This window comes from Cyprinus carpio, chromosome A13, assembly GCF_018340385.1.
Source record: "Cyprinus carpio isolate SPL01 chromosome A13, ASM1834038v1, whole genome shotgun sequence".
NCBI lineage: Eukaryota > Metazoa > Chordata > Actinopteri > Cypriniformes > Cyprinidae > Cyprinus > Cyprinus carpio.
The window spans coordinates 14,261,825-14,277,370 of record NC_056584.1 but is presented as its reverse complement, the minus strand read 5'-3'; the positions used below and the strand labels follow the sequence as shown (position 1 = coordinate 14,277,370).

The following is a 15,546-nucleotide window of genomic DNA, read 5'->3' as shown; positions in this document are numbered from 1 at the left end:
TGCGTAGTCAGGATGCCAGATACTGTATAGAAATCCCCCTTCGGTTATTCCACTATACACCCTCTTTCAGAGATGTTTAAAAGAGTTAATGATTTTATATTGCCTTTTTATACTTTGATTAGACCTCGTTTTAACGCAAGTATTATAAAGAAAATAATAGATAGCAACGATACGTTTTTGTGCGTAAAGATAGGTCACCTTTGTGAATGAACTTCGCATTGTGCCAAATGTACTGCCTTTTCTGTTTTTGTATTGCCTGTAGAAAACGTATATCATACAAAAAGGCTGATCTGATGGTAAAGTTAAATATGGCTTCAAAATGTATATTTATTACTGTGAATGAAATGAAATAATTTCTTTCGTCAATAAAAGAAACCAACCAGTAGAGGGCACTTTATTCTTGCAATTTACAGTATTTACAGAGTTTGATGTTTACGGTTTTGAGTTTTGTTTGTTTTAAAATCAGGGGTGTATTCCAGAAAGCAGTCACATATACCCTGAACTCTCGGTTGATTAACTCAAACCTTGCTGACCTGAGGTATATTGGTTCAAAAAAAAAATATACAAATAATATAACAATAATAGTAGTGCTTTATAATTAACATACGACTATTTTTTTTTAACCGAAAGCTGAGTTTATCCCTACAGTCTTTATCCACTTACTTGCCCTTAAACAAACCTGTCACATATCCAGCTTTCTAGAATAGCTTATGTTAAGTGCTTACAAAAGAAAAAATAAAACAAATTAAAAATCAAATATGTTAAGCTTATGTTAAGTGAAACTTGCTTTGTAAGTGTGTATGTTATATGTCTGTTTTTTTTTGTTTGTTTGTTTGTTATGTTTCTCTTTTATACTTTCTGTACAGCACTTTGGTTCAACTTATTTTGTAAAAATTCATTTATAAATAATTTAGAATTTAGTAATTTAGTGCTTACACAGGACACATTAAATGACTTCAAATTCTGTTAATTTATTGACCAATTTATTGGTTTGCAAATCTATTAGAAAAGCACCGAAATTCATGGTTACAAAATTCACAAAATAACCAAATCTTGCCTTTAAAATCAAAACACAATGCATTGACATTAACTTGTTTGTTCATCCAGATGACAAATTTCACAACAGAATTAATCACAAGTGTACTTTTAGGTATTTGTAATGCACATTTTTATTCACATATACACTTTTTTTCACCCAAATGCTACTCTTTAGTTGTACTATATATACACTGAAGTATTTTACAGGGGATTCTGGATGACAAACCTTTCATACCTTAGGAAATTAATTTGTTTTTATTGATTTAGTGTCAATAGCAGCACTTGCTTCAACCGCACATGAAGTGCATTATAAAATAAAGGGCAAAAAAAAAAAAAGGGCAAGTCAAAATGTAACTCTGTTGGTGGAAATCATTAGTAAGAATAACATTTTAGATCCCAAACACCAACGCCATATTTCAATAGGCACATTTCTGATAAATACCAAGTTAGAACAATAAATACCTCTGCAGGTTTCAATCCATGAAAAAGATTGTGCAACTACATCCAACATCACAAACTACCTCTAAGTAACTGGCCACTTTAGAAATACATAAACACTGAAATAGTCTCTTTAAATAAAAGAACTGACATATTAAGCTCAAAAAGCAAAGCTCTGCAAATCCAAAAAGGAAAAAGAAACATGTACCATGCTACCTAGAGTCTAAAGAAACTGGCAACTGGCAACCAGTGAAAACTCAGACTAAATATCACATACACCATACAAACTCTCTCTTTAGTGTTAAGACATTATTGCAGTAGCAAAAAAATACGTATATTTAAAAAAAAAAAAAATTAAGCATACAGAGGCCCTGTTTAGTATATGTACATCCAAAGTTTGAAGGCTTCATAACAATAGTTTACAACCAGGACATTCATTTTCAGCCCTCATAAATGTGAACCAGTTTGAAAGATTGGAAATTTTGGGATACAAGACAAGAAACAGGAATAAAGATGGAAGCATTAGAACTGGTCTAAGTAATCGGGACTCATCATCAGAAGGATCATAGGAAGAAATGCTGTGTTTCTTAAAAACTCAATGAACTAAGCCACTTTGGATAACAGCGTCTGCCAAATACTTTAACAAAATCTGTTAAACTAAGGCTTCTTAAAGCACAGTCAACACTATTGACATTTCTCACCTGTTATTTTTGTAAATACAGATTCTCCCTCCCCATTTTTCAGTTAACCAGGTGTAATTTCACACACTCATTGTTTAGAGACTAAATGATGCTCAGAATGGTCAACATTTCAACGTTAAAACCGCACCAGACAGAATGAAGCTCACAACTCAAATAGCAGTACTATTAAGTGTATCACATTGGACCAGATGACCATGTTTCAGTTGCTAAGTATGTCATATCAAAGTGCATTTGCCACAACATGTCAGATGGGCGTGTGGTGAAGGACCACATTGCTTGTGCTGCCATACCAATCTCAATTAAACAATGTCTGCACGAGTTTGAGAGAAACAATTGCAGAAGAAAATCAGTATGAAAATGACCCATTTCAAATTAAATGTACAATACTTTATTTAGCTGGAGTTTTCCCATCAGGAGTACCTTCTCAACAGAGTGAGGATCTTTAATACAAGTTCCCTATTGCACTCAATAAATCTTCTGACTTCTGACCAGACGCTGATGTGGGCAAATGTTTTTTTTGGCTGGTGTTAAGTACTCTCTGGTGTATAATAGTATTATTCCATCAGTGAACTTCAGTCAAGTAGATCGATAAGTAAAGCAGAGAAAAACAGTAGCCCTTCAATTTCATTCATCACTGCCTCTATTTCCATGAGTTCCAGGACAGAGACTAAGTAAATACTAAATATACAGTAATACTGATTAATAAGAAGATAGACAGTATTAATAAACACAACAACTTTAATGATTAATAAGAAGCATTGCTGACTCTTTCACTACGACACAGGGCACATTCATCAACACAAGAACTGATGTGACAGTAGTACTACATTCAACACCGTTCAAAAGTTTTGGGTCAGTAATTTTTTTTAAAGAAATGAATACCACTTAATATCACAGATTCCACAAAAATATTAAGCAGATGTTCAGATGTTCTCAGCATTGATAATAAATGTTTCTTGAGCATCAAATCAGCATATCAGAATGATTTCTGAAGGATCATGTGACTGAAGACCAGAGTGAAAATTCAGCTTTGCCATCACAGGAATAAACTACATTTAAAATCAAATGCAAAGTTAATTTAAATTGAAATAATATTTCACACAAACAATATTATTGCTTTTACTGCAGTTACCATCAAATAAATGCAGTCTTAGTGAGCGTAAGAGACTCCTTTCAAAAACATTAAAAAAAAAATCTTACAGACCCAAAACTTTTGAATGGTAGTGTGCATATGCATGTCATGCAAACGAATGCAAATCAAAAGGTGTTTTTCGGATATTGTAATGTAATAAGTAGCAATAATAATCACTGTTATCATAATCAAATCCTACAAGTGGAAGTTAAGCAGAAGACAACCGAGTGGACAGCATTGTGGGTTTACAGGGCAAAGGTTCTAAGCAAAAAGCACTGCTGAATACAGGAAATCACATTGTGTTTATATTAAGAAGAGTGACATTAGGAGTACGAAGGAGGAGGAGAGAATATATATGTATGAAGACTGAAGACGCTCACTTTACACCCACAGCTAAGCTCTTACGAAGCCTATCAGTGGTACATTCAAGAAACGATTCAGCCCTGTTATATCTGCTTCTTCAATTTTTTTTACGAGGTGCTTATAATAAAGCGTAAACAGATAAGCGGAGTTATTTTTTGCAAAAGTGCAGCACTGAAGTCATTCCTCATAGAAAACAATGTAAGTGTCCAAAAGCAATAATTTGTTGGTTTGGTTGCCAAGGATTTCACATTATACTGTAGTACTTAAATATTGTGCTGGCGTGTAAGAGAATGACTGCATGATCAAATTTCTAAAAATAACTCCCCTAACTTGAATTAAATAATCCTCATGTGACATTCTACTAGGGTTGCCCTCGACTAAAGATTTTTCTAGTTGACTAGTAGTCGTTCATTTTTAGCAATTAGTCGACTTATCAATCGCACGTTTATATTAATAAACCACATCATTCATAATAATGAGCCTTTAATTGCCTATAGCCTATCAGCACTCAAGCGCATGTATAAAACTTGCCACAGCACACCGGCAGAAAAAATTATGAATGCGTCAAGGAAAAAAAAAACAGCAATATGACTGCCTTAACATTATAATAATTCATTGATAAACTAGTGTTTTCTGTATTTTCAGCTGCAGTGATGAAGGCGACGACACTGGCTCGTCATCTCCACAGTGAACATGCAGGTTTCATATGGATTACACAATCTGAAAATAATTGTTTCCCATTTGAATTGGAATATTTAAAAGTAGACATTTCACTTTCTATAGATATATTTCAGAGTTTTGGCTATTTTTTTTTTGACATGCTCAAGTTCACAGAGCCCTAGATGGCAGAAAGCGCACCCTGTTTGCTTTCATTATTTTACAAAAGCACAACATTTTGTTGTTATTGTGAGTGCACACAAATAAAAATAAATCTTTTACAAATTCGAAAGATGTATTACTCCATAAGAAAATTTAATTAAAAGTATTTTAAGTTAAATGCAAATGATCGTACCGGTGCCTCCAAAATTAACTGTCATCCAGTGAGTGCGCTACTATTTAGCTTCCAAACTACACAAACACTTGAATAGCACACATTTTTCTAGGTTACTGTTAGAGCAAGCAGCCACATTTGAAGTTGATGAACGAAACAAAGGTTTGGATGTCTTGACCGATGTACTGTAATTACCACATAGACCAGCTGTTAATAATCTGTACATCACAGACGACGTGACTTCGCCACTTCCTGTGGATTTTTTTTTTCTGCGACTAATAAATTTATCGACTAAGCCTCTTCTTGTCGACTAAAAGTTTGTCAACTATTAGGGGGCAACCCTACATTTTTCAATATTTCAATGTAACATATATACACACATATATATATATATCTCCCAAAAATTAACAGTTGCAATGAACAGACACAGGAAAGGAAAAGTATGCCATTTTAAAATAACATCTTCCTTCCAAAATATTTTAATTATTAAGATTAAATAACGCAAATCAAACAAAAGTGTAATGGCAAATGCTGAATCCGAGCTCCTATATTCTAGCAGCCAACGCATTTCAGAGTATCTAATAATAATTTAAAGCAAATTTGTCATCAGAATGAAATGAAGTAAAATTAACTATCTGATTTCCTGAGTTTTGGATCATTTTGAAACTACACTGCTAGACTACAAGCACAAGTACATCAGCAGTGTCTATGGAGAGCAGCTAAATCCCAGTGGTGTATGTTACTGCCACAGAGTGCATATCAAAGTGTGCAATCCCTGAATTTTTTTTTGAAGCTTAACAAATAAGCTACAGTATGAAGCAAAGATGCTGGAAAACACACATCTGATATTGCAACCATTCACCAACAGGTTATGATACAATACTCAGAAATCATTACGATGTTAGGTTAGAGGGCAGAAGAGAAGTGAAAATGCAGATGTTGTTGATGTCTTTGTGAGAGCTGCGGCAAACGCACAGGTGCAGATGGTCACCTGTGAGAAGTCCTTTCTGGCTTGTGCTCAGGTGTGCTTGGTTAGCCCAGCTTGGTGATCTGAAGACTCCCAACTATCCGGATCATATTAATGGCCGGCAAAGACTTTACTTTGTGATAAAAGTCAAACAGCTGGTGTCCATCCACAAAGATCCTAAAACGCTGGTGCTCACAATGGATCTCAATCTGTATAAATGGGGAAAGGAGAGGAGAGAAAGAGCAAAATTAGATCAAATCAAAAGAATCCTTTGTCAGTCACTGGGCCGCATTGTGGACAGTGTGTTGAAAGGAAGTGCTTGTCTTTCTTTGCATGACTGCTTATCTCAGCTCAACATTTGGAAACAGTGACCCATTTTTTGGTTCACCAGCCCCAATTACAAACAATAAGCACTCATTATCTTGGAGCATCTTTACCCAGTTTGATCATACAACTCTCTGCCATACAGAATAATTCTGTAATTGTCTATTAAAAAGGAATAAACCGACATGCAAAAGCAGTCATACTTTCTGAAAGAAAAAAAAAAAAAAAAAAAAAAAAAGACGATTACATAAATATATCAAAAACTTTTCAACGGTACTGTGTGTCTGTTTTATATATACAGACACATATATATGTTTTATTTATATTTATAAACACACAGTACTATTAAAAAGTTTTTGATCGGTAAAAGATCAAGGTTTTTGAAAGAAGTGCTTACAAAGGTTGCATTTATTTGATCAAAATACAGTAAAACAGTAATATATTTATATATATACACACACATATACACATACATACACACACATACACGGGTAGGTGACAAATAGGCAGTAAAAAGTGCTTATTTTGTAAAAGACAAATTTTGAAGAAGAAATGCATATATTTATGTAGTGTGAAGTCTGATCTCTGAGAAAATATATAGGGACACTAACTTTGTAAATTCTGTCATGGTTTTTTGTTTTTACATTTTCACTGAACTGTACCATGAAGTTGTCCTATGGTGTGACATAGCAAATATTAAGAAAAACTCTTAATATATAAATGGCATGAGAGAGATTATTCTTCATTGTTAGACACTTATTTTTATATGGCGTTATTTATTTAATATGAAATTATAAATTAACATTTTTCCCCATGACTTGTTGGACAATTTCAAGACAAACTTTGCTGTCATCCATTCAAAACTGCTGAAAATTATACCATTTTAAGTTGAGTGATATTTATATCCCCCCATTGCAATATTCAACAGTTTCTTTTTTTTTTTTTTCTAAAGATATTTTGAGATAAAAACAAATCTGTGGTTCTTTTATGTGTCACACCATAAGACATTACATCACACTAAAGGACGGAAATGGTAGTTATCAAATTATTTTTATTTAATTTTGAACATGTCAAAATAAAACAAAATGTTTTAAATAAAACAAAATGTCAGTCTCTTAGTTAATCAGTATCTTACTGAAACTCTTCTAGCCCCCCGCTGCATGTGCGACACTTTATTCATTAAGATGTGCATGAATTTTTTAAAACTATATGGCTAGTCTTTTTAAAGCATCATTTTGATTCCATTAACTTTCTGCATCGTTCTCTTGGGATCTCCTCCCTTCTGCTGGATCCCTGTTAATTTTCGGTCTATATTTCCATGTCCTCTCTTCCACTAATTTCTCTCCCTCAATTCTTTTGGTTTCAAAAACAAAGTATCACATTTTACAGTATTTTCATAACACTTTATAACAGTACAAGTTTTCTGCAAAAACATCAGAGAATAGTTTAGTTAATGTAATTATTGCATTTAAGAACACTGAAAAATGATCAAAAGAAGAATAAAAAGGAGTAAAACAAATCTTAATTTTTTAAAATGCTTTTTAAAGAAACCTTGTCCTCTGGTGTCAGTACAGGCGTCACACCGGAGGACATTTTCTGTCACATCATATGACATTTCAGCCTTTTGTGTCAATTTATGATTATGTAGTTTAAAATACAGTTAAACATAACACAAAAAAACTAAATTTAAGGGTGTCACACCAAAGGACAACAAAACTTAACACTTTTGTAGTGGTTCCAAACAAATTAAATATTTTCACGGGGGCTTCAGTAACATAATCATGAATGGGGTCCTTCGAATAATTTAATTTTTTTTAAAGAGATTAGTTAAAGATTATTTGTAACATTATTAACCAGAAAAATGGCCGAAATCAGTTTTAACAGAGATTCAAATAGTTAAAAAAAAAAAAAAAAAAAAAAAAAAAAAATTAAATATACACATCACAGTGGGTATGGAAGATTTAGACCCCTTAAATTTTTCATCCTCTGTTATATTGCTCTACAATTTGTTATATGTATTGCCTAAATTTTACGTATTTTTTTTTTTTTATCCCTCATTATACACACAGCACCCCATATTCTATGTTGACATATATATAAAAAGAAAAACTGAAATATCAAATGGGTCTAAGTATTCATATATATATTATATATAAGATGCATTTTTCATATTCCTCTGGCCATATATATAAAAGTTGGTGGACACACACACACAAAAGTCAGGGCTCTGGCTGGGCCATAGGGCTGCACGCATAAATCGCATGCAATCTTAGAATTAAGGCCAAAAAAAGTTCTATGTCAAAAGGTGTTTTTTTCATGTTATCTTGCACTGTCGAGGGCCACTTATTTGCCATACACTGGTAAAGCCGGTTCTGTGCGCAGAAGATGGTTGATTTACCGCTGATTACAGAACCAGCTTTTTGGTACTGACAAGATGCGCCATTAACCTCATGATTGCATGCGATTGGACTCGTGCAGCCCTATAAAATAACATAAAATGCTTCTTTGTCAATATGGGGTGACGATATAATAATTATAAACATACAAAAAAATTATAGTTTTGGTTGATAGTGTAAAATAAATGGTGTTTTTATAAAACATAAAAAAATTAAAAAAAAAAAAAAAAATTTTGGTTGATAGTTAAAATTTTGGTTGATAGATAAATGGTGTCTAAAAAAAATGATATTTGCTACTTTATCTATAAACTTAAAACAGAAACAAAAACTTTAGGCATCACATTATGTGGGTACTTCCTTCTGTCTGAAGAGGTAAGCAACACATAAAACAGTTACTTCCTTTAACTCTCACAAAAAAGGAAGGCATACAACAGTGGTGTCCGTTAAGTCTGACTGACTAAGCAATGAGGCAGTTGCCATCGGTTTTGCACACGACCCTGGACTCATGCTTCATGCAGATTAGAGATCTCAGATTAGAGAGCATGTAGATGTCAGTGTTTCAGCTCATTACCCTAAAAGGCTGGTCCGGGATGAAGGGGAAGTAAGATATGGGTGCCTCTTCCTCACTCCACTTCCCAGAAAGGCATGCATTCCTCAGGAACTGCCTTTCGGTGAATCGTGCGCTGAGTTTAAGGGCCACATCAGTGAGCTCTTCATCATCTTTCTCCTCACTGTGGCCACAAGTCAAACTGATGTCAAAGCTGTGCAGAAAACAAACATTAAGCATGTAAACAGCCCATTTCTGATGTAATGCACTGCCTAAAGTTCTTGGTCTCATTTTTTTAAAGAGTCATTCATCGGTCCAAATATGTTTTCTATGTTATGTCATCATAACCATATGACAAGCATTGCATGATGAAGCAATACAAACTGTGTGCCAATTTACCAAACATTAGAGAGAAATAGCATGCATCAACTTTCCATGAATTCCATAGTAATTTAGGCCTGCACTGGCATCCATTACCATCACATTGAATGAGCATCACAGTGCATTCCTAATGGATCAGCAGTCTGTTTAGAAAGGCTGAATTCCTGAACTGAAATAACACATTAGTACCACTTAACCATTGATATATCAGGACTGTATTGGTGCATGCTTCATTAAAATTGCTGCATAATTACAATTTAAAGACTAAACCACCAATTTAACAAACTGCTCCATCCCCTCAGGCCAGGAACCATTACTATACTCTCAAAAAAAAAAAAAAAAAAAAAAAAGACCAGCACATAAATGATTCCCAGGGAACAATACCGGGAAAAATGCTGGTATGTCTCCCAAATGCATAAATGTAAATTGCGACAAAAGGCCTTTGGAACTAGTTTAAAAAAAAAAAAAAAACACAAAAAAAAAAAAAAAAAAACACACACCTTTAAACAACTACACTACTGTTTTAAAGTTTGATGTTAGAAAAATTTTATTAACATTTATATAAATTAAATTAATATTCTTCAGCATGGATGAATTACATGAAACAAGTGAAAGTAAATAAATTGTCAAAATGCAGTTGTTTTGAACTTTCTATTCAAAGAACCCTGAAAGCAAAATGTAATAAGGTTACCACAAAAAAATTAAGCAGCACAACACAAGTTTTCAACTTAAATATTTCTTCATCACCAAATCAGCATTACAGAATGATTTCTTTAAGGATTATGTGACACTGAAGACTGGAGTAATGGATGCCAACAATTCATCTTTTTCAACACAGGAATAAGTTACACTTTGAAATATATTCAAATTTAAATTGAAATAATTTTTCCATAACATTACTGTTTTTAGTGTATTTTGATCAAATATATGCAGACTTGGTGAGCATAAAAGAACTTTCAATTACAAAAAAATTATAAATAATTCTTACCAACCCCAAATTTTTGAAACAGTGTAATATCACAAACTAGTGTCGAGTCTTTTCAGCTTCGCCCAATCTTAGGCTCTCATATGGTACATGCCTGTTGGTTCTCCACTTCCTTACCGAAATACTTAATTTAATTAATAAAACACAAATATTTCATCCTAGCCCAGCTCTGCTAGTGGAGAGAGCTCTGTTACCATTCTATATTTAAGCCAGTTACAAAACTGCATGCATACGCATAAGTGAAGCAGCAGTACAACTGCAACAATGTGAATGGTGACTGAGAATGTTAGTAAATGTACCCCTAAAAGGTGTGTGTGTGTGTATATTATATTATATGTGTGTGTGTGTGTGTGTGTGTGTATCACCCTACAATAGAAGAAACTTATACAAGCTAGAACATAAGGTGAACGTGAACTACCTGTGAATCAAAAGATTTACCGCTGATTATTAGAATCAACATCCTAAAATGTTAAGTTTCCAAGACACACCCAATGCTCTCACAGTTTTGATATTTGTTCCTTAACAGCTCATTTAAACCCCATCATCGCTAAGCAGTGCACAAACCCATGCAGCGTGTCTCAAGCAGATCTACAACCCAACGCAATCTGAAACAAGAGGCTCTGTTTCTCAAAACATAGTGCTGCCTATCAAGACAGCATATAGACCCATGATGCCCAAAAATGCAGTTTAAGGCAGCCTACAAGATTTTGAGACAGAGCTTCTGTCTGATGTAACTATTTGCAACTGCTAGAATGTGTACATTCTTAAATGTATGCAATTTTGATATGAAAACATACCTGTCTGGCTCTGGATCAATGATGCCCATTATAATGATTTTCTTTCCAGGCCTCATCCCACCTCTGATCCGTCCACTGAAAGGAACTGTCTGGTATGTCAGATGGGAAAAAAAAAAAATTAATCAATGCAACAGAAACTATAGCATAAGATAACAACGATGCTTTTTAAACATGATCTCTACCAGAATACGAGAGATGTCTTCTTTATCAGGAGAGATAAGCCCAGAATCTCCAAACGAATTATTGAGGTGAAGATCATCTTCGGTGTTCTTCAGATGAGAAAGAGAAGATTAACAAGTTTATAAAGCAGTTAAATATGAGGAATGCAATAAAACACGAGCGCTGCAATTCACATGCACTCGATTTTAACAATAAAACGACACGCCTTCTACATCTGCACTTAAGCTTTAAAGACTGAACATTTTAAAGAAAAAACATGATGTGCACTAAATACACCAGAGCTAAAAAAAAAAAAAAAAAAAAAAAAAAAAAAAAAAAGGCTCGAAGTACTCTTTGTCCACTGCGGTCTTCCACGTCTGCATTTCAACAAAATCATCATGATTTTTTCAACTCTAGGTGTGAGAGATGAACGAGTCATCTCATCGTATATGCGATGCGTACTGATTTCCACTGCGCTTCTTATTAAATGAATATTTTATTAACAATAACGACTATTTTATGTAAATCTAAAGCATTGTAAGATTTCAAAGGTACTTGAGACTTACTATCGCGTCCTTTTCCATGCTCGCCACCGCCATCTTGAACAAAATACCATAGGATGCTTATCAAAGGCGGTCCAGCCCAGGAATCTGTCAGTGTCGTGGCAGACCGGACAGGGAGCTGCAAGGTGCCTAAGTTCAAGAGGAAAACTGTAAAACAAACAGAAAATCTCGAAACGAATTAAGAAACAACTCTATTGTGTATCTACGTGTCAAAGAAATATGCTGACGCGGATTATCGTACGGGTGGAGGTTAATCCCAGCCTCTATATGAACCTAATCTGCTCAAATCTCATTGGACCTGAACATAATTACCAACAGAATAATACGTGGCTACAGTTGAACATTTGTTTTTTATTTAAAAACATGGCAATTTTCTTTCTTAAAGGTCCAGCATACTGTCGCTGGAATTTGAAATGATGTTTGTAATGACTTATATTTTGTTAATATTGCTTGAATATTTGTTGGTAGGTAAACATATTCCTTGCTTTGCATTTTTTTGATTGTTGTGTTGGGTTTTGTTAATTCTGAGAGAAATCATTTACGTTGTTCCAGTATGTTTCTGATCTTTGAAATGTGCGCCTCAAGGAGCGGGGAGAGGGAGACCCCTGGTGGCAGATGACACGAGTGGCACCGCAGTAGTGATCCAGAAATAGTGAACGTTTGCTGAACATTTAACTCACCCTCGGTCCATTCAAGATGTAGATGAGTTTGTTTCGTCATCGGAACAGATTTGGAGAAATTTAGCATTATATCACTTGCTCACCAATAATATGCACAGCAGTAAATGGGTACCGTCATCCAAACTTTTGATAAAACATCACAATAATCCACAAAATTCTAGAACCTCAGCGTCTTGTGAAGTGGTTAGTGCCTGAAGTCAGAACAAGGATAATTTTGAACGGCTGTCAGTGGAGAAGGATGCTTTTCAGAAGCAGTTGGTGTAGTTACAGCATCTACCAGCAGAGGTTAACAAGGTCCAACTAAACCAGACCCTTGGTACAAAGCGTTAACTGTGCTGTTAACCACCTAAAAGAGAGCTTGAGGTTTTGGTCAGAGAGTGGTTGTGTGGTGCCTGAACAACATATGCTCAATTTAATAACTTGTATAAGAATTCCACTTCCCACCGGTCATGCATCCCAACCAACAAATAAATAAAATTATTATTTTATATCTTCTAAAATGCATGAATTTTATGTTGTTGTTTTTTTTAAACCACTTTTCCTATGCAGAGTCATGTTATGCTGGATCCTATCCAAGCACTTTGGCTTGTAGAAGGAAACACCTTGGACAAATGTCATTTTATATAGGTTATATATTTTTTTTAATATTTATTTAAATTTAATTTGATATATATCCTTTATTTTGAGCAGGCTCATTACATCTTGTCCTTTTAAAACTAATAAATATTCTTTAACAAAGTGTGGACTTTTGGGTGACAGCAAAAGGCTGCATGCACTGTGACCTGCTCTGTCCAGAAATGTATTTGAGCATGCAAATTTAATAAGTGTTTATTTAGCAGGGCCAGACTGTAATTAGGTTAATGCTGCAGTCACTCTGCACTGCTCTCCCACTGCTCCATTCTCCTCATCTGCTCAGGCAGAAAGCACCACAGACAGACCTGTCACTGCCCACCATGCTCTGATTGTGCCCGCTTGGGCCTGCTGGACAACTCACCCACCTGCCACACATGATGCTAATGTATGATCCTCTAACTGACATTAACCGTCACCTGCTAATATGACTAACTGTAGAAAATGCTTATTGTCTAAAAGTGTTCCCGGCCATTAAAGGAACAAACATCCGGTGAACAGCTGTAATAAACTGAGAATTTAGGATGTCATATTCAAGATCTTTCTTTGAGTCTGCTTCCACCATGTGAATATTTGCAATCTGTTTCTTTTTCTCTGTCTCGCTCCCTCACTGAATATGGCTTATTGTGTGTTTTTTGTGAATGTCAAACTCCCACACACTTCCTCACACCCACTCACTCCATATAGCAGGTGTGTGTGGTCTGTTTCTTACTTCCTGTTCTGGCTCCTCACTCAGGGCCTTTCCCCTCAACAACACACACAGACACAAATTCAAGATTACATGAACTTATGTACAATCACATGTCTGCCAAAACACTGCAAACACATTCACAGCAACACACCATATAAAACTGTATAAAATGCATTGATCTGAATGAAGTGTCTGACAGCGAATCCCCTGTGTTATGCAATAGGTTTAAAAATCCATGCAAGTCTGACAGTCTTGGCTCCATCCTTTAGGGCTCAGTGTCCTTCATAATAATTAACTCTCCGTGACCTATGATACAAATGTAACCCGGCAAAAGCTCACTATTATATGGCAAACTTTAATTCTAGTGAAACTTCAAAGCTCCTGTGTCTGTATGTCTGCTGCCTTTAAATCTTACATTATCAAACATCGTTTTAATTCAGTCCTAGTTTGTGTTTCAGGTAACGTTAAAAAAAATATTTAAAATAGATTTTATTCATTTATTACATTTTACATTTATTAAGTCAAAAAAATGATTATTGCTAAATCACAATTAATAATTTGAATTTACTTAACTCTGCAAGGCAACAAATTGCAAGCTTTTTAACAGTAAATTTAATATTAACAGTGTATTTTGACAATTAAAAAAGAAAATACAAATTCAGAATTTTGAAAGAAAATCAATGCATGTTGTAAAACTATAAATTACTTTATAAACAAACAAACAAACAAATAATGTGGTTATTGCATGATTGGATGGTCCTTATTTTGAAGGATCCCATGGGGGAATACCCATAAGCCTGACATTTCAAAAAATTCATTTGCTATGCTTGAGGAAGCATGGGGACTTAAAAGAGATGGTGATTACTGTTGCTTTTGGTATGTAATGAAGATGATGTATAACTATGTCTTTTGCAGCTAATGCATCTTAAATTATTGCAAATTAAAAAAGTTCACTAGCTCACTCCAAATCATTTGGTCAACTTTCAATCCATACTTAATGTATCAGTATTCAAATATGTAAAACATGTATCCTCTATGTATTTAAAATGTTTACTATTATTATATTGTTAAACGTTACTTTCACCCTTACTTTCAGTCCTCACAATAGTTTTATAATGGTTAAAAAAAGACATCTTTGAAAAAGACAACAGTGTATTATTTAGTGTTAAATAATTGCTCTCCTGAAAACTGAAATTTAATTTGACTTTTTCTTGAATGTCAAACATTAAGCCAATGAATATCTCTCTGTTGAAATTCTTGCTTTATGATCTATATCAGGCTGTCCAGATTCTGCAGACAGATTAATGTATGTATATTTATAGAACAATAATGATGAATTTATTTAACCATAACTATATGTAATCAAGTGCAGTAACATGTAATATCTGTAACATGGACACTGTAAATAAAGCATTACCATCTATTCTTCAGAGGAGGGGTGTAGATGCCGCTGTAATGCACGATTCAAATTCCAGCCAGAGGGGGCAGCTATGGGCTGGTGTGTGTATGTGTGTGTTACATAAAAGTGCAACTGCTTGTGTGCCTGCTGAGCTGGGCTTGTGGTTGGCGGAGAGTAGGTGTGGCTTCTTTCTCTCCGTGGTCACAGCAGAACAAGATCATTCAGATATTTGCACAAAGCCAACCTGACAGGGAGAAGGGGAGGAGAGAGCATGGCTCTTGCAGTCTCTCTCATTCTTCTTTCTTCTCTCTTTCTCTCTATGCCTCCACAGAAACGAGGAAGACTGTCTGATTCATGGCCTGTG

The 15,546-nt window shown here is 34.6% G+C and overlaps 1 protein-coding gene across 2 annotated transcripts; it reads right to left on the bottom strand.

Annotated features, from left to right (window-relative positions):
• Window positions 1-5,155: 5,155 nt before the first annotated feature.
• LOC109083161 (galectin-related protein-like) lies at window positions 5,156-15,546 on the bottom strand. 2 transcript variants are annotated; one of them, XM_042768926.1, is made up of 6 exons: window positions 15,427-15,546; window positions 11,786-11,911; window positions 11,243-11,329; window positions 11,061-11,149; window positions 8,922-9,111; window positions 5,156-5,839 (listed from the first exon to the last, which is right to left on the bottom strand). In XM_042768926.1, exons 2-6 carry the CDS (start codon window positions 11,816-11,818, stop codon window positions 5,696-5,698), a joined length of 543 nt encoding a protein of 180 aa, XP_042624860.1. In that variant the 5' UTR covers window positions 11,819-11,911; window positions 15,427-15,546; the 3' UTR covers window positions 5,156-5,695. The 2 variants fall into 2 exon arrangements, with proteins under 2 accessions (XP_042624860.1, XP_018953536.1); XM_019097991.2 differs by lacking the exon at window positions 15,427-15,546 and having other exon boundaries at window positions 11,786-12,005.

Coding starts and splice junctions, on each gene's coding strand:
- LOC109083161 (XM_042768926.1), bottom strand. CDS start 11,818: ATGGCGGTGGCGAGCATGGAAAAGGACGCGATA. Junction 11,330..11,785: donor GCATGGAAAAGGACGCGATA/GTAAGTCTCAAG, acceptor TCTCATCTGAAG/AACACCGAAGATGATCTTCA. Junction 5,840..8,921: donor TCCCGGACCAGCCTTTTAGG/GTAATGAGCTGA, acceptor CCATTTATACAG/ATTGAGATCCATTGTGAGCA.